Consider the following 24,086-nt stretch of genomic DNA (forward strand, 5'->3'; position numbering starts at 1 on the left):
CCTATTTAGTGTACTTCTTTAAGCATCTTTCTGAAAGATTAAAATTGCTTTTGTCAAAAAAAACCCACAATTTTTCCTTATAATTTATTTAAAAAGTTTATGTAGTTTGTATTCTTTTTAAAAAGATTATTTTCTCCATGGAATGTTAACTAGGGAGGGTTTCCTAACTTTCTACAGGAGTAGGATAGTAGAGAAACACATTGGAAATATTCAGAGAAATGCTTGGGTTGAAATCTTTAGTTTTCTTTTCTCGAATGAAATACTAAAGGGCCAGGCACAAACTAACCCCCTCTGAGGACGGGCACACAGAAGACCACAGTCTGTCAGTTGAAAATGCAGTTACGATCTCTTGTTGCTTTTCTCAGAGTAAACAGCAGGGTGATGAAGCTCCAGCTATAAATGTCAAGCTCTTTCCCTCTCAGGAGCCCAATGAAGACACACCAGTGGCATCATTCTCCTTGAAAGAAAAGAGGGAACAGTGAACTCCTCCCGAGGCCTCTGTGCCTGGAGCACCAGTTCCTGTGGATCTACAAGTGGGCTGGCAGTTCAGGTGCATGAGAGATGCCAGGGACACCGTGTCTCTCATCGCTAATCTGATGCAGAACTTAGTTCCTAAGCTGCATGTACAAGAGGCTGAGCGATTGTGACCCAGACTCAAGGAAGTAGAACAACCTGTAAAAGATGAACTGCCTCAGGTCTGTAAGCCATGCACCCCCATTCTGGCACCAGAATCACCTGGCAGACAGCACAGGCCTGCGGCTTCCTGCAGGTTATCCTGTGTCACCCTCCATAAAGGTCATCCTTCCCTGGGCTGGAGTTGGAAGACGGGTGTCCTTCCAGATACATTCCAGCTATGACATCCTGTTGACCAGACCCCAACCCTGTTACCCACTGAACCAACAGCAACCAGGGAAGAAGAATTTCTTCCCTAGGCTAGTTCTGCAGGGAACACATACCAGAATAAATTTCAAGCAGCCACTGGTTCAATTTACGAAGTAGGCATATATAACAATGGCAGTTAATAAATATCACTAGCTGTTACTAAGGCTCACAATATCATTATGATTAGCTGGGAGGTTCCTCACATTATTCCCCAACTCTCTGTCTCATTTCAAAGGAGACATTATATTATAGACTTCATTTTCTAGAATCATCTTGAAAGGCATATTGTTGTGATTACACACAAAAAATTTCCTTCCACCTAAGAATGCTCACTTTGCAGAGTACTTTAAATTTTATACTCTCTATATTATCCTATTTGATTCTATAGCAATTCACACATGTTGGATGAGAAAGTGAATTCTCACATACTTTTGTGACCTGGGTCAAAAAATAGCAACAGCAGGGCTGGGCGCAGTGGCGCACGCCTGTCATCCCAGCACTTTGGGAGGCAGAGGCGGGCGGATCACTTGAGGTCAGGAATTCGAGACCAGCCTGGCCAACACGGCAAAACTCTGTCTCTACTAAAAATACAAAAATTAGCCAGGCATGGTGGCACATGTAATTCCAGCTACTCAGGAGACTGACTCAAGAGAATGACTTGAACCCAGGAGGTGGAGGTTGCACTAAGCTGAGATCACACCACTGCACTCCATTCTGGGTAACAGAGCAAGACTCCATTTCAAAAAAAAGAAAAAAGCAACAACAGGTCTGTACCATGAACCCTAGCTTCTAAGTGCCAAAGCCAGTGTCATTAGGCACCCTGTTTTGAGAGAGAGTGGCCCATGTAGGGTCGATGTTTGTGAGCGATATATCAAAAAGGACTATTTCTACTCCAAATCTGCAATTTCACCCTACTTTAGGGGGTGGAATTAAACAAGATGCCTAAGAACATTTAAGATTCTGATTTCCCCAAGGGTGATCTTTTGTCAGGGGTCAGAGTGTATATACAGTTTCGCGGAGGAAAGTGCTGGTCAAGTGTGTGATGTATACAGTACTTCTTCATTTCCTAAGCACATGGGCCAACATGTTTCCAAATTAAACTTTAAACACAACCGTGGTCAATTGTGGATGTCCCATGGAAGATAAGACTGGCCTGACGGTGAAGCAAAATGCAATGACACTTGGGTTTCCCTGTGGCTAGGAGACCTCCCTCCCTTCCCTCTCTGCAGGCTCAGGAGACCTCCCTCCCTTCCCTCTCTGCAGGCTCAGGAGACCTCCCTCCCTACCCTCTCTGCAGGCTCAGGAGAGAAGCAGCACTCCAGGGGGACTGATGCCAAAGACGGTGGCGGTGGGGGGTGTCCCAGAAAGTGGGGGCCACCGCAGCAACATCAACCATTCCTTCTCAAGGGGTTATCAGCGTAAGAGCTGTGGTCGAGAAGGACATATACCTTAGAATATTGTTTGTTATTTCTATATTCAAATAAAATATAAGCTTGAGGCCAGGTGTAGTGGCTCAAGCCTGTAATCCCAGGAATTCGGGAGGCCGACCGAGATGGGCAGATCACTTGAGGTCAGGAGTTCAAGACCAGCCTGGCCAATATGGTGAAACCCTGTCTCTACTACAACTACCAAAATTAGCCAGGCATAATGGTACACATCTGTATTCTCAGCTACTCGGGAGGCTGAGGCATGAGAATCACTTGCAGCCAGGGGTTGCAATGAGCTGAGATCTCACCACTGTACTCCAGCCAGAGTGAGACTTCATCTCTCTCTCTCTCTCTCACTGTATATATATATATATATATATATACACACACACACACACACATATATATATATGCTTGTGCCAGATTAACAGATTAATACAGTCACCAAATATCAGTATTATTGCTGAGTGTTCTAAGGCACCGAATGATTTATTTTAACCTTGACAACTGCTTACAGTTATTATATCGTGGCTTCTCCTCTGAGGAGAACTGATGGGTTATCCTCATCACGGTTAATCCATTTTCATGAAAGCTCTGCATCCTAGAGCACAGGACTCTCAGAAGCATGAAGGGCGGCTCTGAGGCCATTCAACTTCAGGGCATCTGAAGTCTCCCCGGCTCTCTCTGGGTGGGCCCTTCACACACACTAGTGCATCCTGACCCCGGAGATGCCCTACCTGCGTGTGCGGTAGAACTGGCACCTCTTCAGGGGGATCTTGACCACGTGCTCCCGCAGGCCCACGAACAGGACGCTCTGGCTGTGCAGGATCTGCAGGCTCCTGATGGGCTCCCTCTGCCTCTCCGGGAAGAGCTCAATCTCTTCCAGCAAACAGCTGCTTGAGGTCTGATTCAGGGGCGCCCGCACTTTCTTAATGGTTCCGTAATCTGTGAAGGCCACAGGATGAGAAGGAAACAAGGTCAGCGAGTCTCACAAACCAATCCCTGGTTAAACAGTGTGCTGTGTACGCAGCCATGGATCTCCCGCCAGGAAAGCCATCTAAGCATCCTTCAAAAACAGTACACCTGGGCCCCACTGCAGACCAGTGAGGTCAGCTGCACTGGGTGTGGGGCCCAGGCAGCAGTATCTTTTAAAATGATGCTCTCATGTAGCAAGAGACGAGGACTAATCATCTCCAATTGGACTCTTCCAGTTCCAAGTCTAGGGATGGAGAGCTCAAAGTAGCAAGCTTTGTGCCATTCCATGGAGAACATCAAGGGAGAGAGACTCTCAAGGGATGATCTTGGATTCTTGGTGTCAGAGGTGCTGACTTTGGTGCCCAGTAGGGCAAGGAAAATGCAATGTGATGGGCAGCTTCAAACATCCAGGACGACAATGATGCCCCCTCCTCCTTCCTGCCCAGAGAAGTACACCCTCCTGCATCTCCCTCCCTCCTCTGTCTACATTAGTTCCTTCTTTCCTTCTAGTGCCCGCTCTTTGGTGTGATTTTCTTGGGCTTAACTCCTCTAAACCTTCTTTTCTGTGCTTCTGAACATCCATTTCTGGCCTGATCTAAGCCCTCCCCGCTCCAAGTTTTCTGCTCCCTGGGTGTTTCTGTGCACTTATTTATCTGCTTGACTGCTAACACTGCTGGAGAGTGAGCGACCCCTGAACCACGCAGCCTTCCCCCCTATGAGGGGCATGGAGCAGCGTCTTCCCAGCATGCCAGTGGGAGGGTGGCGGGGACAGCATGGCTAGCACCTGTGTGTAGGGGGGACACACAGTTGAAACAAACATTGCTCTCCCAGGTACCCTGTGCTGCACCCGCAACCCCTTGCTGACACCTTGCAAATCCCAGGCATGAAATCCAGCCTTCTGGAAGCCCCTCAGAGATCCACTCAAGTACCTGGAATCATCCTGAAGGCCCTGACTGAATAACACCTTCCACGATCCTGAGTTCTGAAACATCATGAATCTTATTTTGCAAACACAGAAAACGAGTTTAAGAAGTTATTCTAAAACCAGAAGTAGTCAAGAATATTTGACTTCAAGGCTTCCTATCAAGCAATTAATTGCAAAAGACCTTGGATAAAATACTTTACATTTTTCTCTCTCTATGAAAGTCTTAGAGATGGAGGCTATTTTTGTTTTAAAAAAATACATATGCAGACATGTTTTACTGAATTTACTTTAAAAAGTATATCTGAAACATCTCCAATGAGCATTTTCTGATTATGCATTGACTGAAAAATCATGTATACAGTACTGGCAAACAATTGCTTGCTTTTGTTTTAAGCTAGCTGGTTAAATAGGTTACTTTTGAAAAAGGTCAAGCATACACTGAAGTATGCTATATGCTGGGAAGATTTTAAAATGATCTTGGAGAAAAGAGTATATATTTGTGTTCATGTAAAAGGGTGAGGACAAAAGAGAGAGAGAACGAGAGACAGGAGAGAAAGAGGCAGCTGTGGCGTAGAGAGGCAGGCATTTTAACAAATTCACAGTTCACAGAGGTAAGCATGTAAGAAAAAATGTATGTCTTAATTCTACAATTCAAATTAATTTTGACTTGGACATCACAGTTCATGAGCTTGTTGGAAAATTCAACCTCAGTGATTCTTAGGTCTCTCTGCCTGGGGTAGAGTGAAGCGTCAATAAACTTACACAGCACCGAGGAACTAACAGGGAGAAGACGGGGGCTTCAGGCAAGGTGACTTCAGTACACATATGTCAGCCACAAGGCCCTGCAAGGAGGTCCCCATGAGGCACCAGCAGAGGGAGGTGTCAGCCTTCCTGTGGAGCCGTGATGGGCATAGAGCCTGTGGATGCCTTTGGGACATCATTACACATGGGGACATGATCTGAGCCACAAGTTAAGAGGGAAGCAGGAGCAGAGCTTGTGTGAGAGACTGCTGTGTGAAACAGGAACTTTCATAGAAGTTCAGGGGTGGGGTGGGCTGCCTAGAGTCGGGAGTTGGCTGGAGGATCACTGTGCTGTGACCAGCATCACACTAGTTGCTTACCAGCCTAGCATGGCATGGGAAACAGAGTTTACAGAACTATAGCCTATCTGAGAATTTAACAAAGACTCATTGATATTTATTATTTATTTTGTTGAAGGATTATTATTCTGAGAAACCTGCCCAAATTAACAACAGTCCAAATGTCAATATGCTCATATGTATTTCAAATTCTTAAGTAATTGTGGAAAGAATCGAATTTGTAAAGATCTGTGATAATTTGACTTAAAAGAATGAGTCATCATTGATCATAAACTTTCACTGCATATTTCTGCACACCTTGTATCTGATTTTCCAACTGGTGGGAACTAACAAAACTATAGGGCTTAGCATTTCAGAGCAAAGTGCTCAGCGTGGGCTTGCATGCTGGTCCACAATGCATGACCTTGCATCTTCACTCTCTGGAGTGTCTGGCATGTGACAAGTCCCCTCCACAGTTCCCCCTTCCCTCTGCATCAGGTTCAGCACACAGGGACCCTTCCTGTCTCCTTGAAGCTCTTCCTTCCCCAGCCTGTGCTCTGCCCTTGCTCTGAACTCCTGCATGCTCACACATTTGGTCACAGCCTTCTCATCCCCTGTTCTCATGATCACCCTCAGATCGATCTTCAAAGCGGGGATCTTACTGCTGAATGTGGGCTCTGTATCTGCAACTAAACTTCCAGGGACTGGAGACACCAGAAACTTGACAGGCCTCCCTGACTCTCCATGTGGCCTACCAGCATGTCCCACCTCCTGTGACCTTGTCTAAGGGACAGCAGCACCATAATCCCAGTGCCAATGATGGGACCTCTCCTTCCCTGTCACCCACAGCTCACCTAGTTCTCATCCACCCGCTCCTGCCATCCCTGCCACTCCTGAGGCTTCCTCTACACCTCTGTCACCTGCATCTCCCCAGCACACTCACTCTGCTCTCCTCACTGCATCTAGAGTCAAGCTCAGGGCATGCACTTGGTGGCCCCACGCTCCTGCCTCCACCTTCGCCTGTGCCTCTCTGTGCTCTGGCATCGGCCACCAGGAAGCACTTGTAGCCCAAGAGCCTGTGATTGTGGCATACACTGGACATGCAGCTCCTGTGCCTGAGGTGACAAATGACAACGTTATTTTCTTTCAGTGGCAGAAAGACGGAGACTGCCCTATCAAAGAGACATCCCCAAAAAACCCATAGATTTCTATTTGACATCGGAGGACAATAGCAGGATCCTGGTGGATCTTGCAAAGCTATTTGTATTTGGTTGCTGTTTTTACTTTACAACATTTACCATGGTTTTAGTTACTAACTTACTTGTTTTGTGGTTTTTACACTTGATCTTAGGCTCCATGGGGACAAGAACTATGCCAGTTGTGTCCTGTGATGTATGCGTTGTGGCTGCTATTAGGGCCGGTAGAGATCAGATGTTTCATAAATATATGCTGGTGAAAGACTGAACACATTAGTGAGGGAAGGAAGTGTGGCCAGCCTGGAATGAGAATGTCATTATTACTCCCATATTTACTAAAGAGTGCTGATTAATATTTTTCCCATTATGATCTCTAGCAGGAGTTATGATATTAGGCAGTGTGAAGGTGAAACGATAAACATGAATTTCACCAATATGGAAAGATTTCAACCCAAGATGTCATAAACTAAATATAAATGAATAATTGGTTTCATCCAAGAAAATATTAACTGAAAATTTGCCACAAGAAATAAAGCCACACAAACCTTCTATATATCTGAAATGTAATACTCCAATCAAAGTCATTTGCATGAAAAAAAAAGTACCAGAAAGATAAAAAATCTTCTTAATCATTCTTTAACATTCAGAGAGATCAACAAGTTAAAAAAAAATAGGCATTTCCTGTCCATTGCAGCTCCCCTTCCCAAGGAGGGAGGAAAATGTGATGTGGAGCTGCAGAATCAGTGCTAACCAGAGGATGCTCCGAATGAACATTGCTTCGGTGCAAACTCTCACACTAACTGCCGTTTTGTGAAAATGTCCCCTACTCATTATGCCATGGACACAAATCTGAGTGTCCTGTATTTATAGTTTCTCTCTCAAATAGAAAACTATAGATACTCATCATGAAAGGGACAGAGCTACTTCAAGACTTTAAATATCCATTAATGCTGATATAGCTATTATTCGAAAGACACAAATACTTGTAATTACATGAAAATATCATTAAATATTATACTTCACTACGTATTTGTCTCATCTTAGTAGAAGAGTAGAGATGTTACATTCTAGGATTACCAGATTCAATATAGGCTGCCTATTTCAATTTGAATTTCAGATAAACATGAATAATTTTTTAGTATTAGTATGCGCTATTCAATATTATTCATGATTTATCTGAAATTCAAATTTGAGTGGGCAGCCTGTATTTATATGTGCTATATATGGCAGCCCTATGACATAACATCTCCTTTGATCATCTTGGCAAGTTAGTGAAGATATATTGAATATATGTAGCAACATATTCCTACTTTATAGGTGAAGATATGGAGTCTTAGAGAACAGAACTGATACATATTTTCTATGAACTGGTTAGACATGAAATGCCTTTTCACTTCAATGTTGATGAATGAAATAAATGATTATAACAATGAACTCTACAGTAAACATTAATCATAAGGCTATTACTGAGGATACAGACTGAAACAGAGGAAGAGGTAGCTGTGCTTTGATTGTATTCTTCTATGAGCTCTTCTAGAAGTCATAGAACTTAACCAACTGGAGGGCAATGAGAAGAAAGTCAGTATTCTAATGAATGCTGAAGAAAGCTCAATATCATTGATCATCAGAGAAATGCAAATCCAAACCAAAATGAGATGCCATCTCATGCCAGTCAGAATGATGATTATTAAAAAGTCCAGAAACAACAAATGCTGGTGAGGCTGTGGAGAAATAGGAATGCTTTTACACTGCTGGTGAAAATGTAAATTAGTTCAACTATTGTGGAAGACAGTATGATGATTCTTCAAGGATCTAGAAGCAGAAATACCATTTGACCCAGCAATCCCATTAGTGGGTATATACTCAAAGGAATATAAATCATTCTACTATAAAGTCACATGCACACATATGTTTATTGCAGCACTATTTATAATAGCAAAGATGTGGAACCAACCCAAGTGTCCAACAATGATAGACTGGGTAAAGAAAATGTGGCACATATACACCATGGAATGCTATGCAGCCATAAAAAGCAATAAGATCATGTCCTCTGCAGGGACATGGATGAAGCTGGAAGATATCATCCTCAGCAAACTAAAACGGGAACAGAAAACCAAACACTGCATGTTCTCACTCTTAAGTGGGAGATGAACATTGAGAACACATGGACACAGAGAGGGGAACAACACACACCAGCACCTGTTGGGGGAAGAGGAGTAAGGGGACAGAACTTGGAAGACAGGTCAATAGGTGCAGCAAACCACCATGGCACATGTACACGTATTTAACAAATCTGCACATTCTGCATATGTATCCTGTTTTGTTGTCGTTGTTTTCAAGAAGACACAAAGAAAAAAAAGTTAGCATTCTCCTCCATTAGAAGCCTTTGTCTGCCATCCATCTCAAGGACAAGCAGAGGCACATCTGTGTCAGAAGACAACGTGTTCTTCTGGCCTCAATGACCCCCTCCCTCCATACATACAAGGTAGACTCAGGCATCCTTGGGCAAACAGTGAAGGACCTTCTTGCTCCCTTAAACCATCTGTTTAAAGAGAGTAACATGCAAAGAAAAGTTTAAATAACTATAGATGAGTAGAAGTTATGTGTACACTTAAATGTTGGTATTTCTAAGAATAAGACAAAAAGATGACTGCCTAAAGAAACAAGGACCATGGAACATGCTGTCACCAGACCAGCTCTCGAACAAGCAAATGGCTTCAGTGGCACGCCTGCCAATGAGAAGAAGAGAATCCTCCTCGGCACAGATCACTACACTGTAGGTCTAAACAATTCTTTATACACACACACACACACACACATATATTTATTTTTTTATTTTTTATTTTTATTTTTTGCTGGTGACCAATGCAGTCAAAGAAGACCAGGAGTAAATCTGATGGCAGTTAGAAAATGCAGAGGTAAAACTGGATTACCATAATGACAGAGATGGTGTCTTCAACCTCTACAATCTGAGTCATTAGGAAAATGACCAAAAGCAAAAGAAAAGGTCACAAACGAAAATAGTTTACAAAGGTAAAGTTTGCACATTGTCACACAAAACAGTGATAAATTCCATTTGAAACATGACTACTGGGGAAGCAATATTTACACAATGTTTATCAAAAGACAGGAGTATAACTTGAAAGGGACAAAAAGAAATTATCCTTGAAGAATTCCGGCCACAAGAAATGACTCATGACACAGAGAATCTTGTATTCTCAATCCCTATCCCACAGGAAAACGTGCTCATGTCCTGGAACAAATGAGTTACTAAGTACGCTGTGGGAAGAGCAACTGGAAAGATATATGTGTTTTTTAGCGGGGCATATTTTTTTTTAATGGGAGTTTGAATGAAATACTGTTCTTAGAGTAGAGTGTGGTAGTAAGCAAAGCTGCCAGGACAAATGGCTAATGCATTTCACGGGAACACAGTGACCTGAACGTGGGACCTGGGGAAGCAGTAACAGTGATTAGGATCCCCACAAAACCCTCAAGCACTGAGGTTTAGGAGGTAGGAACCAAAAGGGTTTATCTAGACCAGCACTGTCCAATGGAGATATATCAGAGTCCACAAAGGTAATTTAAATTTTTTCTAGATGCCACATTTAAAATGGAAAAAAAGGAAACAGGTGAATAAATTTTAATTATATATTTTACTTAACCCAATGTTTCAAAAAAATTATAATATGTGATATATCATATGTAATCAATATAAAATACTCAGATTTTTTATATGAAGTGAAATCCAATTGTATTTTATACTTATAGTCCATTTCAATTCATACTAACCACATTTCAGCTGGTCAGGGACATATTTCAGGAGGTTGTGGCTAACGTACAGGACTGCCTGAGGATGTACAGGGGTGTCTTCATGCTGCTCTGGAGAGCCAGGTACTCCTGGCTACACGCAAACAAGAGACAAGTCCAAACCCACAACATCATGAGCTTCAGTTTTCTGCATTTCACATATTGAACCTTGCCCTATTTTTTAAAGATAGAAGTCCTTCTATATAAGTGTTTAAAAAATTCTGCACCAGGCCAATTGCCTCCTCTTTCAAGTAAGATGATGGAGGTTCATCAAGGTGAAGTGACAGCTCGCAGCTACATGGCCAGTGAATGTGGCCATGAGAATGGAAGCTGGTCTCTAACTCCTTACCTGGACACCTGCTATCACTCGCTGGCACACAGCTTACAGGCAGTGGCACATGCCCTGTGGGAGTGAATGTCATTATTGGTGTTCATTTCAGAAACTTACTGATGGACAGAAAGCAATCACGACCATTAGAGAAGGTTATTTCTGTTTTTTTCTGTTTGCTTTGTAGAGTTTTCTATCTACCTAGAGGTCAAGCTAGTTCCTACTTTTCTTTGGAGTGTAGCTTCTGTGTCACTTTTATGAATAACCCTGACTGACTTCCCAAGCAGAAACACTGTGGCCAACAAGATTTTCCATCATCCAGAGCCTGAATAATCCACATAGTAAAGCCAGTGCAAATCTCAAGGGAAATCGGATAAATTTATTCCTGAATTAAGCTAACGAGGAAACGCAAGCACAGGTATACAGCATGATGTTCAAACAAACAAGTGTATGTGTGTATATGTATATATACATATATATGTATATATATACACCATCTTTTCTTCATTAATGTAAGAAATGCAGTTGATTTCCTTAATCCAGAAAGATACATTCTTGGGGAGACTATGAGTGGCCCTACTGATTTTGGTCATCTCTAAATTTCAATCTTCTTTCATCATTATATTTTCCAAGTTAAACTTTCAGTCAAAGATGTGATGGATGTTAAGGTTGGAAGGTACCGAAAACAATATTTTAAATTGTGCAGTTGAGAAAAGCAAGGTCCAGAAATGTTAATTGATTTCCAAAGGTCAGACTACTGGGCCAGAGTTTAGGTCTTGTTCATACAGATCAAGAGCTGGTTTCTGAATTTTTGAAGGTATTTTTGTTTCAAAAGTATAAAAAGAGAGATATGCAATCCCTATAACGGTGCCTCAGTAATAGCAGGGATTGTGAGTTCCTAAAAGTCAGGTGAACTGATACAACAGCATATTAAATAGTAGTTGTTATTCCAGGAAAAGATGTGGCTGTGATTTATAGACATGTGTTTATCTTATCATACAATTGACTACACAGAAAACTAGTGTCTAAGGGATGCCAGGTCCAGGGCAGATGTGACTTCTCTATCAGGCTTCAAGCTCCCATTTCTATGAACTCATGAAGCAAACAGGGGAACAAACTGATTTAAAAAAACAAAAACAAACAAACAAACAAAAAAAACGTTCTATTGCTGTTTCATTTTTTTAAAAAAGAATTTAGATAACAAAGGATGTGTTTAAACATTAAAATTGACAATAAAAATAAGCCCCTTAAATCACTATTTGCTATAAATAATGTAGAGTCTCATGTGCATAATTCAATTATCAGTGGTTAAAAATTAACCATATTTTTGGCTCTGGGGGAAAATAGCTATTTTTTAATTTTCAATGTTCAAGTAGCTAACATGAATTTTCTGGTTTGAACAAGATTCAGTTTTACATCTTCAGAGTACTGGTCAATTTAAATGAACACAAATGTAACGATCTCTCATTTGTAAGGCAAATATGCCTTATACTAAGATAGAGACTGCTATGAGCTGAACTGTGTCCACCCAAAATTCATATGTTTAAGTCCTGGCCTTCAGGACCTCAGAATGTGACTGAGTGATTTAAGGTAAAATGCAATCATGAGTATAGGCCCTCATCCAATATGAGGGATGTCCTTTTAAAAAGATAAGGTTAGGATACAGGTACAAAAGAAAGACCATGGAAGGACAAAGAGAGAAGGTGGCCCTCTGCAAGCCAAGAGGAGAGGCCTCAGGAGAAACTGAACCTGCTGATGGCTTGATCTTGCACTTCCAGCCTCCAGGGCTGAGAAATAAATTTCTGTTGTTTAAGCTGCCCAGTCTATGGTACTTTGTTATGGCAGTCCCAGCAATATTGTATTATAGAACAATTATAAATTATTGATATAATATATTTATAATATAAATATTATTTATATAATTATAAACATACATAATATAATATTATTTATATAATTATAACATACATAATATAAATATTATTTATATAATTATAAACATACATAATATAAATATGTCAAGAGTAGGAAATAGAAATTATAGGTTTTGGCATCCAGATAAACTGTTAAGAGCAATTTAAAAACTAGATTATAAATATTTTTCTGCTTTCCTCTAAAATATTGTGATTCAAATTCTAATATGGAAGCATTATAAATTATACATTAGATTCTTTTTAACCTTGTACTATAACCTTGTACTCATATTATGAATAGCCTGTTATTTTTAAATGTTTTCCTTTATTTCATGTAACCACCTATAAATGTAGTTCTCATCTAGAAAAGTGGCAGGGAATGACATGGGACGTGTAACATTTTGCAAAATTAATGCATTTTGATAAACATTATGTAATAATTCATATGGTTGGTGCTACTACTCAAAGCCTTTATGCTAATGCCTCTGGTGATCTTTAGGGGAAATTCAGAGAGAACTAAATGAGCACTTAAGAATGAACTTTCAAGTACCTAAAGAAAAGGTCTCTGATTATAATGAGTTTCTTATTGAGGGATTTCTAGAATTTTAGCTCCATCAACATTTGAAAATTTTACAGAAATAAATCTTTTGAAGGAAGAAAGTAAAATGGGAAACAAGGAGGGATGGAGAGAGGAGGGAAAGGAAACACAGTGAATCCAATATAGCATTTACCATCACAATGAGTAAAAGCAGCGCGCAATTGTCCATACTTGGGTAAGATTAGCTAGCCTTCCATCATCATTAATGCACGAACGATGAAAAACTTTAATGCTTAAACAGTATTTACAAGAAAGTCCCTGTGTCTCATGTGTATAATGGCTTACATCCTGATACACCTGAGAACACTGAGCAATGAAAAAAGATTCAAAGAAGTTATTTTTGTCCCAACAACAGCAGCCTGAAGCACTTCCAAAACAGAAGATAAATATATATTTTCTCTAAGGTGCAATAAAAAACTTAAGGGTAGAATTGTAATATATCTGATATACATACAAATTCTTATTTTGTATGAAAAGAAAAAAAAGTCATATCCACAAAGGAAGGGAAAGGAGTTGAGGAAAATGTGATATAAAAATAGATTATTGCAAAGCATTGGATGGTTAAATCCATTATCTGGATTCCATTCTCATTTCATTAATTCTGTAACTTTTGTTATAGTTTAAAGTATTTTTAAAATTATTCAGCCTTCAGTGTGCTGAATACAATAAAGAAATTAAACCTGTGAGGAAGACAAGTGGTACCCCTGACAATGGTCACTTGTGACAAGACTGGAGATTTATGGGGACACGGAGTCCACTAACCTGGGAAGCTAAATTAGTTTATTTCCAGTTGTGCATTTGGATTCTATTTGATTCTCTGCCACTATATCCAAGAGGCATTTCTAGAGTTTGGCTCTTTGACCCAGAGTCACTGCAGAGTAAAAGAAAAGCTTTTGTATTTGTGTGTGTTACCGTACCAAGCATTATCAGGGAGGTAATGATGAAATACCCGCTTCTACTCACTGGGCAGCTCGTCACCATGGCAACAGATCATTATATAAAGTTCATCAATTCAGCTGGTCATTATCCCAAAGCAGCAGACAGCTAATATGTTAAGGAAAGTTCTTTCTCTTAACTTGTAAATGAGCAACTGAATCAAATTGGTCTTGGCAGTAGGAGCTCAATATTACATTTATACAGAAAAGGAGAATTCAAAGAAGAAAAAAAGGTCTTCTTGGCAGTGAATACTTGAAAAGGAGAATTTAATTCACTCAGTTATCAGATTCAACTAATGGCTTATTTTTTCCTTGAAAAGGATAGCCAGTCAGTTTAAACTTTCCTGGTCATAAATTAAAAGCAAAATTTTAAAATCACAAAGTATTGTTATTTAAAACCATATTCTCATAGCCTGACCCTCTGCGTGTAAGTTCTGGAGAGACGGCACTAAGGAATGCAGCCTGCCTTGTTCACTGTGACCCTGTTGGTTTCCAGAACAAAGTCCGGCGCATAGTAGGTGCTCAAGCAGAGACATGTTCAGTGTGTGGCCTCTGGGGCACAATGGCCCAGGTTAAACTCCAGACTCCCACAATTACAGGCTGTGTGACCAAGCGCAGATCACTAATATCTCTGTTGTCTTCTCCCCGGTGCCCAGCTCACAGGGTCGGGGGCCACTAAGTGAGTTTATGTAAGTATGTTTGCTTGGATGGCACCTGGCACACAGGACACATTGTATAAGAGTTTGCTGTTATTCTTTTCTTGTTAATGTTTAGCTTGTAAATGGTAAGTCCTATTCAAGTTTTGTCTAAAATCAGCAAGATCCCTGCTTCACCACTACTCACTGCACATATGCCAGGGGGAGAAATGACATCTCTTTTACAGCTGCTTTGGCTGCCTTGCTGAACAAAACCTCAAAAGCTCCTTGCAGTACCCTAAATCATAAGCCAGTGCTTATAGGAAATTTACCACTGCGTTTCCTGTGAATAAAAACCATATTACTTTTAAAACAAGAGTGCAATTAATAGAGTCCTCTGGGTATGCTTTCTAAACTCTCATCTAACCCACAGCTTAAATATAACTGCAATCATTCTGTTAAGGAAGCAATTCAAGTTTCTAAAAGGAAATTACTTGCCTTAGATTTATTGTATCTAAATTACAAAACAACCACCCAGTTGGTAAGGTTGGCAGCCCTTCTCTGACAGTCACCAGGCAGGCATCCAGAGTCTAAATTACCCTCTAGCCCCCAGTGGTGAAATTTATACTGTGTCTGGTCCCATTAGTTGTCAATTGAGATGGTTGAGAAAAATCTATGCTAAGCACTTTTGCACTTTTGAAACATTAATTCCAAAGGAAAAAAGAGAGCTCTCTTACTCAGTGGAATAAGAAAATTATTTTGTCATTTTTCTCAGTGGCTACATTACACCAATTACGACTAGTGCCTGATGTTCCAAGTTGTTTGTTAGCTCGTTATGAGCTTTCTTTAGGCACTGTCTTCTCCATTTCTGTGGTTTCAAATAAAACCTGAGGCTGCCATTACTGACCTAAACCTTCCTCTCTGGCTTCAAAGAAGGCTTTCCAACCAACTCTCAGGCATGCCGCATGCAGCTAGAACTCAGTATACCCCAAACTGGAAACTCAATGTCTCCCCTTTGTATAAAATCTGTCCATGCACCTGAAATCCTGAATCCACTGACTAGGATGACATATTCAATCTGACTACCCTACTATTCAGCTTCATCTCCTCTCTCTTCACCCACAGCTGCAGCTCATTTCAATGTCTCCTCCTTTCCAGAACACCCCAGTTTCTAGAGCTGCATGCTTTGCATATTCTGTGCCCTCTCCACCATCCAGCCATCTCCCCATCCCCTAAGAGCCAACTCCCAGGCCTCTGCTCCAGGTGGAGCGGGGACCTTTTCTCACCTCCCAGCCCAGCTCAGTGCTCCCAAAGTCTGTGTGCTCATAGAAGGTATTCTTCCTTCAACTAAGACAGTGCATTGAGTCAAACCAAAGAATAAACGTCTGTCTTTTATGGGACATAAGCTTTCCTTGGTGTGATGTGCTGAGCTTATCCTTATTCATGACACCTTCATGCTCTCAGGATACAGTAGGCCGTCAGTTGAGGCTTAGTGAATGAACATACAAGGATTTCACAACCCTAGATTCATGCCTCAGAAGTCAATCTCTAAGCTCAAGGTGGAAATATGTCTTTCAATTTTCCTGGTTATTGTCAAGAAATAGCAGAATAACCACGTTAAAAAGTTCTATAGGTGTTCGGAGCACACAGGTCATTCCTAACTTTCTATGCACCCCTCTCATTGACCACTCCACTGAAAGTTGCCCAAGAGGTGAGAAGCTGAAGTGAGCTGGGGTGGGATGGGGATCTGAAAAGGAAGGTGTGACAGGAGAAGAGCCCTAAGTACAGCAGAGTGGTTCCCAAGCTTTATGACTAGAGAAGCTACTCGGGGAGACGGCTGAGATGGACCTTCCAGGTGCAACCCCTGAGACCGTGATTTGGGAGGTCTGCAAGTGGGCCTGGGGACCATCGTCAATCGTTAACAAACATTCTAGGTGTCTCTAACTCAAAGCATCTAGGATGGTCCTTTGACCAACAATAAGGGACTGTTTTTAGTCCACATCACCAGATGCCAACAGGGTGGTCACTGATGAAGGAGTTTTGAGTCTTGACTGTTCTTTAACTTCCAGAAGCCCTTATGTAAAGTGCTAATCATGGTGCCAAGATCAAGGGAAGCACTTTCTGTGTCGTTGTCATTGTTACCATGTGGGTGAGGGGGAGGAGGATGCCATGGCCAAGGGCCTCCCTCCACAGAAGCTCTTCTTTCCTTATATTAAAACTGCTACAGGAAAAACCAATGGGCAGGGATACCACCTTCAACCTGTGAGTGACAGGGGCTGGATGGACACTGCTTCCAACTTAATGAGTGATAAATAGTGTGATTCTTGCTTGACAGATGCAAAATCTGAGGTTCGCAGAGGCTACATCATTTTCTGACAGCACCCAGCTTACAAGAGGTGGAGGGAATATTTGACTCAAATGCACCCGGAACAAAGGCGTAAATATTCTTCCAGGCCATGTTGCTGTGGCTTGATCCTTTTCTAAGTATTTTATTCATATATTAATCTCATCCTTGTTCTAAAATCCTAGTGTATTAACCATCACCCAAAGAGTTACATTTAACACACACTTGAGTCATTCCTTAATGACATCACAAGACTCAGGCCCCTCTGCCAAAACTGGAACCTCCTTGAAGTTAAGGATGAAGCATTTGAGTTACAAAAGATGAAAAAATCCTGGGAGTCCAATGTACAGCAAGGATACTAGAGCTAACAATGCTGTATGGTACACTTGAAATTTGCCAAGAGAGTAGATTTTAAGTGTCCTTACAACAAGAAAAAAGCAAACAAGCAAAAAAGAAAGAAAGAGAGAGAAAAAGAAAAAGGTAACTGTGTGACCTGATGGATATGTTAATTGGCTTGACTGTGATGATGATTTCACAACGTGTTCGCATATTGAATCAAGTTGCAGACCTCAAATATATACACTTTGCATTTTTTTTAAAACCCTTAATAACCACCTCTTAAGTTTCTCTTATATCTTGAATCTCACATGGCAAGTAATGTGTCTTCTCTCCATGCTTGTTTATTAGTCATGAAGTAATACATATATAATGAGTTTGACTTTGTTTACATAGTTGGATGATAGCCACGGCATGTAAACGCGTTGAGTTGACTGTGTCACACCCTTGTTTAGTACTTACTAACTGGACTTTCCCTCTAGGAGCAGAACTGTGTAATGCTCATGTGATGCAAAAGACATACCCGGCCAGGCTGGGCTTGCTCACCTGACATTCTTCTATTGTTTTCCATCTGTCCTTGAACAAATAAAACCCTGGCAGAGCCAGAGGCTCTCCCACTCTCCTCTCCCTTCTACACATAGAGCAGCTTTGGTGTGGCCTCTGACCAGGACTGACTATTCCTTCAGCTGCTTCATGACAAGGAGGGGCCTCCAGGCTGCTCAGGTCTGTGGTGACCACTCAAATAACACTGCCCTCGTGATAATTACCAACTCAGAACTACCAACGATTTGCCCTAGGACACAAATACTCATTATTTCATTTGCTCATTGGGTGAATATTTATTAAGAGCTTATTTGGGTCATATTCCAGCTTAGCTGCTCTTGTTACAAAAATATCAACTTCCAAAGGTTTTCTGATGTTTGGACACTGGGCTCAATGTCCACTGATTTCTTTCGCCTGAGGGAAAGTGTTACTTGCAGGGAATTATTTTCACCTGTCAGTGTTCTGTCCAGGAGGCGTGAGCCACAGTGAATGGTGCATATGAATTAACAAGTCAGGACCGACAATGCCTCCCTTTTTCTAGCCTAAGTATGAACAGCGTCTGTGCATTCTGAGGGCTTTCAAATGCTTCGGTGTCCTACTTCCCATGTCTAGCCTGCTAGGGTGGAGGAACCTCAGTTGTGTGCATGAACATGGATGACTTATTTGCAAGAAATGTGGAATGAAAAATCAATGTAAAACTTGGATACACAATACAGTTCTTCACTTTTGGGAACTTATTTTGAAGTAAATACTCATGCATGTCACTAGTACTTTGTGCCATACTCCACTCCCCAACATGTACATGTTATAGGAACCTACTCTTAGATGTAAATAGATTAACTCTACAATAAAAAATAAAAGACAGGGCATGTATATTGAAATAGGCTGAAAGTTCGTGTCCCCACCCGCCCCCGCCACCAGATTTCGAGGTTGAAATCCTAACTCCCAATGCGATGTTATTTGGAGGTGGGGGTCTTTGGGAAGTGATTAGGTCATGAGGGTGGAGCCCTCATCAATGAGATTGGTGCCGTTATAAAATAGGTCTCAGGGCCCTGACTTGTCTCTTTCCCCTGTGAGGACACAGGGAGAAGGCAGCTACTTATAAACCAGAAAAGGGTCCTCATGAGAACCCAAGCATGCCGGCATCCTGATTTCATAGCTTCTCATCCCCCAGCACTATGAGAAATACATTTCTGTTGTTTCTAAACCACCCAATCTACAGTAGTTTTTTATAGCGGCCAGTACTAAGACAAGTATGTAATACAGGAGATCCCTTCATTCACCAACAGTCCTACTGGGGAATTTCCAGCCATCCTTTGGGTGGTGCCCTGTACAGAGTTTGACCTGAAGCCTACACCCTCCTCCTTGCTCACCCCCAGACCTACATATTGGTTGGGTCAAGAGAGCTGAGAGAAGAAGGGGCTTCATATGGGAGAGGGGTTGGAATTCCTCTATCCTCCTGAAAGAAACAGAAAAGGTGAAAGAAAAGGGGTGAGAGTGAAAAACTAGAAAGATGGCTGCACCCCCATTAATCCTTCCTTGTGAACACAAGTCCTCCCATAATGTTTTCAACTCACACAATTCTGTCCTTTTTTTTCTTTTAAAACACAATCTGGGGAAGGGGTTCAGTTGGTGTTTGACAGTGAGAGAAATTCATTCACCCTGAATATCGACAGGATTTGGTGAGCATAAGCCCAGGGATTGGTAACAGAAATGATGGGGAGGGCTGTGGACTTTGAAATTGAGAGTCTGAAAGATGAAAGCAAACAGCAAACATCTGGAGGCCAGGAAAGGCCCAGCTGGCATCTGAGGGGCAGGAGTGACAGTTTGCTTAAATGTCGATTTAGAGAAAAATGGTTTTAAATTGGGACTCATGGTTGAAATGACAAGCTGAAAGATTCAGCCACTAAACATGCCCCACACTAATGATGCAGAGTCCAGGGCCTCCAGCTCTCTGGCTTCCACTGACTCTCCAGTGAGGCTCCCCAAATCTTTTCATGGATGCAGATTTACTTACGATCTATGAGGAATCCCAGCCCAGTTCTTCCTGGGCAGCAGGAAAATTATGTGTCTTAACCATTTCACTGCTTTCCTTAACTGGGATGTAGGTGGCTGAGACGCATTCTGGTCCCAACACTAGCTATATGTCCTCCAACCAACCACACAGGCTGTGGCAAGGGTTCCAGTTAGACAGCAGGTGTCAGAAGACTTGGGGGACAAGAGGTCGGTGCCTGGAGATGGGGCGGAAGGAGCGGGCACCAACTCACAGGGCACAGGAATGGCTCTGATTTTGAGATGGGGATATGTCCTGGGACGCAGGACAAAGCTCAGACACAAGAGCAAAGAATTGTTCAGTTGAGATGTCAAAGGCCAGGTCACTTAAACTGCATGAAAGGCTCAGAGCTGAGCCAGGACAAAAATGAGGTAGCACTGACCCTGGGCCCCTGAGCTCCTGGCAGGCCCTGACTCCAGGCCGGAAAAACTCCAGAATACGGGGAACTAGAAGTGCAGGTTAAGCGACCCCAGCTGTAAGTGTTAGAAGGCTCCAAAGACAAGCTGCCAGGTGAATCACCACAGGTCAGCAACCCCATAAAGCCCCAGACACCTGGCTATTATCCAATCCATGCCCAGAGAAATGAATGCTGCCTACAGATATTAAAAACGCCAACACTGTGTAATCAATATGATTTCTAATTGAAGGAAAATTATGGTTTAACTCAAAGAGCAGCAGCTCCTTGTGAAGACTGCCATTTAAAGACAATTTACCAGGGACAAATCAAGGCATTTGTGATTGAAACTAATTTCTTCACTATGAATCAGTGTTCTTCTGTTAAGGACAAGGTCAGATTTTTAAAATTAATCAAATGATCCTATCATTGAAGGCCTAAATGAAGTTTCTACCCTGATAATTAATCTTAGCAATCACTTCAATACTAAAAATAACAATTTTTTAACTAAAATCCCTTAATCATACTTGGGCATTCAAGAAATTAATTACTAAATTTTTATCATGGTCACAAATACATGAAAATTGAAGCCTACAAAAACCTCTAAACTGTTCTGGGGTTGTGGAAATCAAATTCCACCTGGCAAAACTGAAGATCACTTTAAAGGATTTTTTACTAATTTCAGACAACAACGCTCAATATTTTAGTAACACAGGAGAACAATTCTTAACATATTTTCTGGTTACAAGAAAGATATCTTCAGTTTCTTGAGCAAACTTTCCTTTCCTTTATCTAATTTTAATTCCTCAAAAAAACATACTATGTATTTAACCAGATTCATGATATTCAGCTGAAACACAGTGGTTAGAGTAGAAGTAGATAGCAAGAAAGGCCCTGCTAAACAATGCTTTAATCTCAAAATGGTTTAAAACTTGCAAACATAGCTGAGCTTTCACAGCCTTCAAAATCCAGAATCTAGTGATAAGTGTTTCTTTTGGTCAGAAACTTAGGAAACGTGTGTTGATTGCTCTTAAACGGGAAAACAAAATCAAAAGCTCTTTACCACTGTTTTCATCTTGTTCCTGTTTTGGGATTAGTCAAAATCACGAAATGGAGCTGGTGAAGACCTGAAGAAAGGATGAACGCACACAGGGACAGACGGCTCGCTGCTTTCCAATAACTCATTCATTCAGCATTTATTTTGCACTTACTATAGTCAGACAATTCCACACAGGGAAAGTTGTTTTCTTCACACTGTTTTTTGTTTGTTTGTTTTGTTGTTGTTGTTTTGGTCTAGAATAACTGGCTACATAATTATAACTTCAGACATTCTCAACTTTAGGAGCATCTTTAGTCCACTCAGAGTGCTATAATAAAATACTATAGATTGGGGTGTGGGGTTATCAACAACAGAGATTTATATCTCATCGTTCTAAAGCCTGGGAGGTCCAAGATCAGGGTGCCTGCAGATTTGATGTCTGGTCACAGCCAGTTCCTCAGAGATGACATCTTCCTTCTGTGTCTCAATGGTGGAAGAAGTGAGGGATCTCTTTGGGATCTCTTCTATTACAGCACTAATCCTCTTCATGAGAAATCCATCCTCACGACCTAATCACCTCCTAAAGGCTCCACCTCCAGATACCCTCACATTGGGGATTAGATTTCAACTTATCTTCAATCTGGAGGGACACAAGCACTGGGACCATTGCAAGAGGTCTGGTTAATGACAGGCTACTTTGATTCTTCAAACAAGGTCTCATTAACACATTGCATGTCCTCAGCTTCTCTGAGGAAATGTGGATCTGACGAGTAGGATAGGATCGTGTAGGAAAAGCATTTCCCCTAGGGACACAGCTCAAAACATCATTCCTTTCTTAACATTATGAAAACATAACATTATGGAACTCCACAGCATCCTTTGGTAAGAATTCTGTTTAAACACCAGAAAATACCACACTTAAGAAACATAGTGTTGGACTTCTCTAGGTTTCAAAAAGGAAAGAGAGATGAAAATACGATAAACCAATAAATAATGGAGCAGATTTTTAGGCTGTTTTGAAACAACCAAAATGAAAGTAATTCTGATGTTGACATCTCTGCAAGCGACAAATACTGTTTTCCCCATGCCTGGGACAAGTATGCAGTTAGACTTGGGCATTGTCAGTAATTGCACCACTGTAAATTACAGCTTACTGCAGACATTCTGGTGTAAGGAAATGTTCTAAGTGTTAATTTGCTGGGAGATTTGAGGCGTTTGTTTCCACTAATGACTTCCAGGTGGGAAGTGTGATATTGACAGTTGCACCTTACTTCCTACTCCCAACCCTCTCTTACTCCCAGATATGTGAAATATCTTCCTTCTGTTCCTCAAGGTATCTCGGTACCCTCATCTTTTCTGCAAAGGCTTTTTTGAAAAGATGTGGTTAGGTACCTTTTCTTCCAGTCACTCTGCTGTGTAACAACTCCTGGAGGAAAGTTTGTCTGTAACACCATTGTTACCGCTATTTTATCACGCATTGGAGGATGCACCCATTCCTTCCATGTCCTTCAGAATGCACTGCTGTCTGTTTTAGAATTTAATTACAGAGGTCAAGGCCTAAATGTGCTTAGTAATGGCTGGTCATCATTGCCAGGCAGGGGCATCTATACAAGTTAACAAGGATGACAGGATGTGCTTAGATCGAGAATAAAAACATCAGACACTCAAAATCAAGGCAGAAAAAAAATCCTATAAGGAATTTGACTTCTGTGATTAGCTGTGGTTCCACTTTGCACCAGTAAATACAGTCCAAGCAACCTCACTCCTTCAGAAAGTCTCTGTTACCGTGTCCTTCATGTTAGACTACATCATAATAGGAAGCTTTACTCTGCAGACCTTTGAAGGGGTAAGAGACGACAGCTCTGTGGTGATCTGAGCATGCAGTCAGAGAGGTCTCCTTGAGCAAAGATTCCACTTGTTAACACATCACAGCAGAATCAAATTATTCCAGATTTTACGGTTCTAAGAAGAATTTTGTTTTCTGATTTCACAGCTTAGAGAATGACTATGGTGGGCCAGGTGACAGCAATTTTATATACTATTCTAATACTCAGCAGCAAGTGGAGGTGTGGTAGAGTTCTAAAATTCTGCTCTCTGCATCTCCAAAGGAACTGCAAAGGTCATCAGGTTCCTATGTGTTTGTGGAGGGTCAAGTTACGCCCAAGCAGTGGATACTCTTCTCTTGCAGGATTCCTTAAATCCTCTCAGTGGCCCTTGAATAACTGGGTGTCAGAGATGCAGCACACCCTGGGACAGAGATGCAGTCACCTCACTGCCTGTGTTTCTGACTCCAGTTAGGCACATGTTTATGCCCCAGTTAGGAAATGAACACACATCCCATTGGCAGTACAAATAAAGGGAAGAAGGAAAGCACAGAAATGGCTAGAGGGGTGCAAGCAGAGATGGCGGTGGCCTTTACACATTTCACGCTGACAGGTAGGAGTTTCGTGTGTTCGCTCACTTGGTTTCGGTTAGGAGGAAATTACCCTTTGAATGCCATACAATATATGGCATCTTCCTCTCGTCCTTCTCTTCTACATTCCTGAATTTTTCTTTTTCATTTAGACATTTGCTCATGGAGCATTTGTGAAAATGGAAAATAACTCCGCTTGTTGGAAGCACTTCAGCCAGGTTTGGATAACTAGAGGTAGAGCAAATAACCAGTGTAATGACTCAT

General features: G+C 41.4%; 1 protein-coding gene across 2 annotated transcripts in view; it reads right to left on the reverse strand.

Annotated features, from left to right (window-relative positions):
• The window catches only part of SEMA5A (semaphorin 5A), a 519,394-nt gene that overhangs the window by 127,197 nt on the left and 368,111 nt on the right, over positions 1-24,086 (reverse strand). For both annotated transcript variants that reach the window (XM_033178781.1, XM_033178782.1), the window contains exon 12: positions 3,047-3,254. In XM_033178781.1, coding sequence (XP_033034672.1) covers positions 3,047-3,254 — 208 coding nt within the window. The remainder of the gene's footprint in view (positions 1-3,046; positions 3,255-24,086) is intronic.

The sequence above is a fragment of the Trachypithecus francoisi genome, unplaced genomic scaffold, assembly GCF_009764315.1.
Source record: "Trachypithecus francoisi isolate TF-2019V2 unplaced genomic scaffold, Tfra_2.0 Lachesis_group2, whole genome shotgun sequence".
NCBI classification, from domain to species: Eukaryota; Metazoa; Chordata; class Mammalia; order Primates; family Cercopithecidae; genus Trachypithecus; species Trachypithecus francoisi.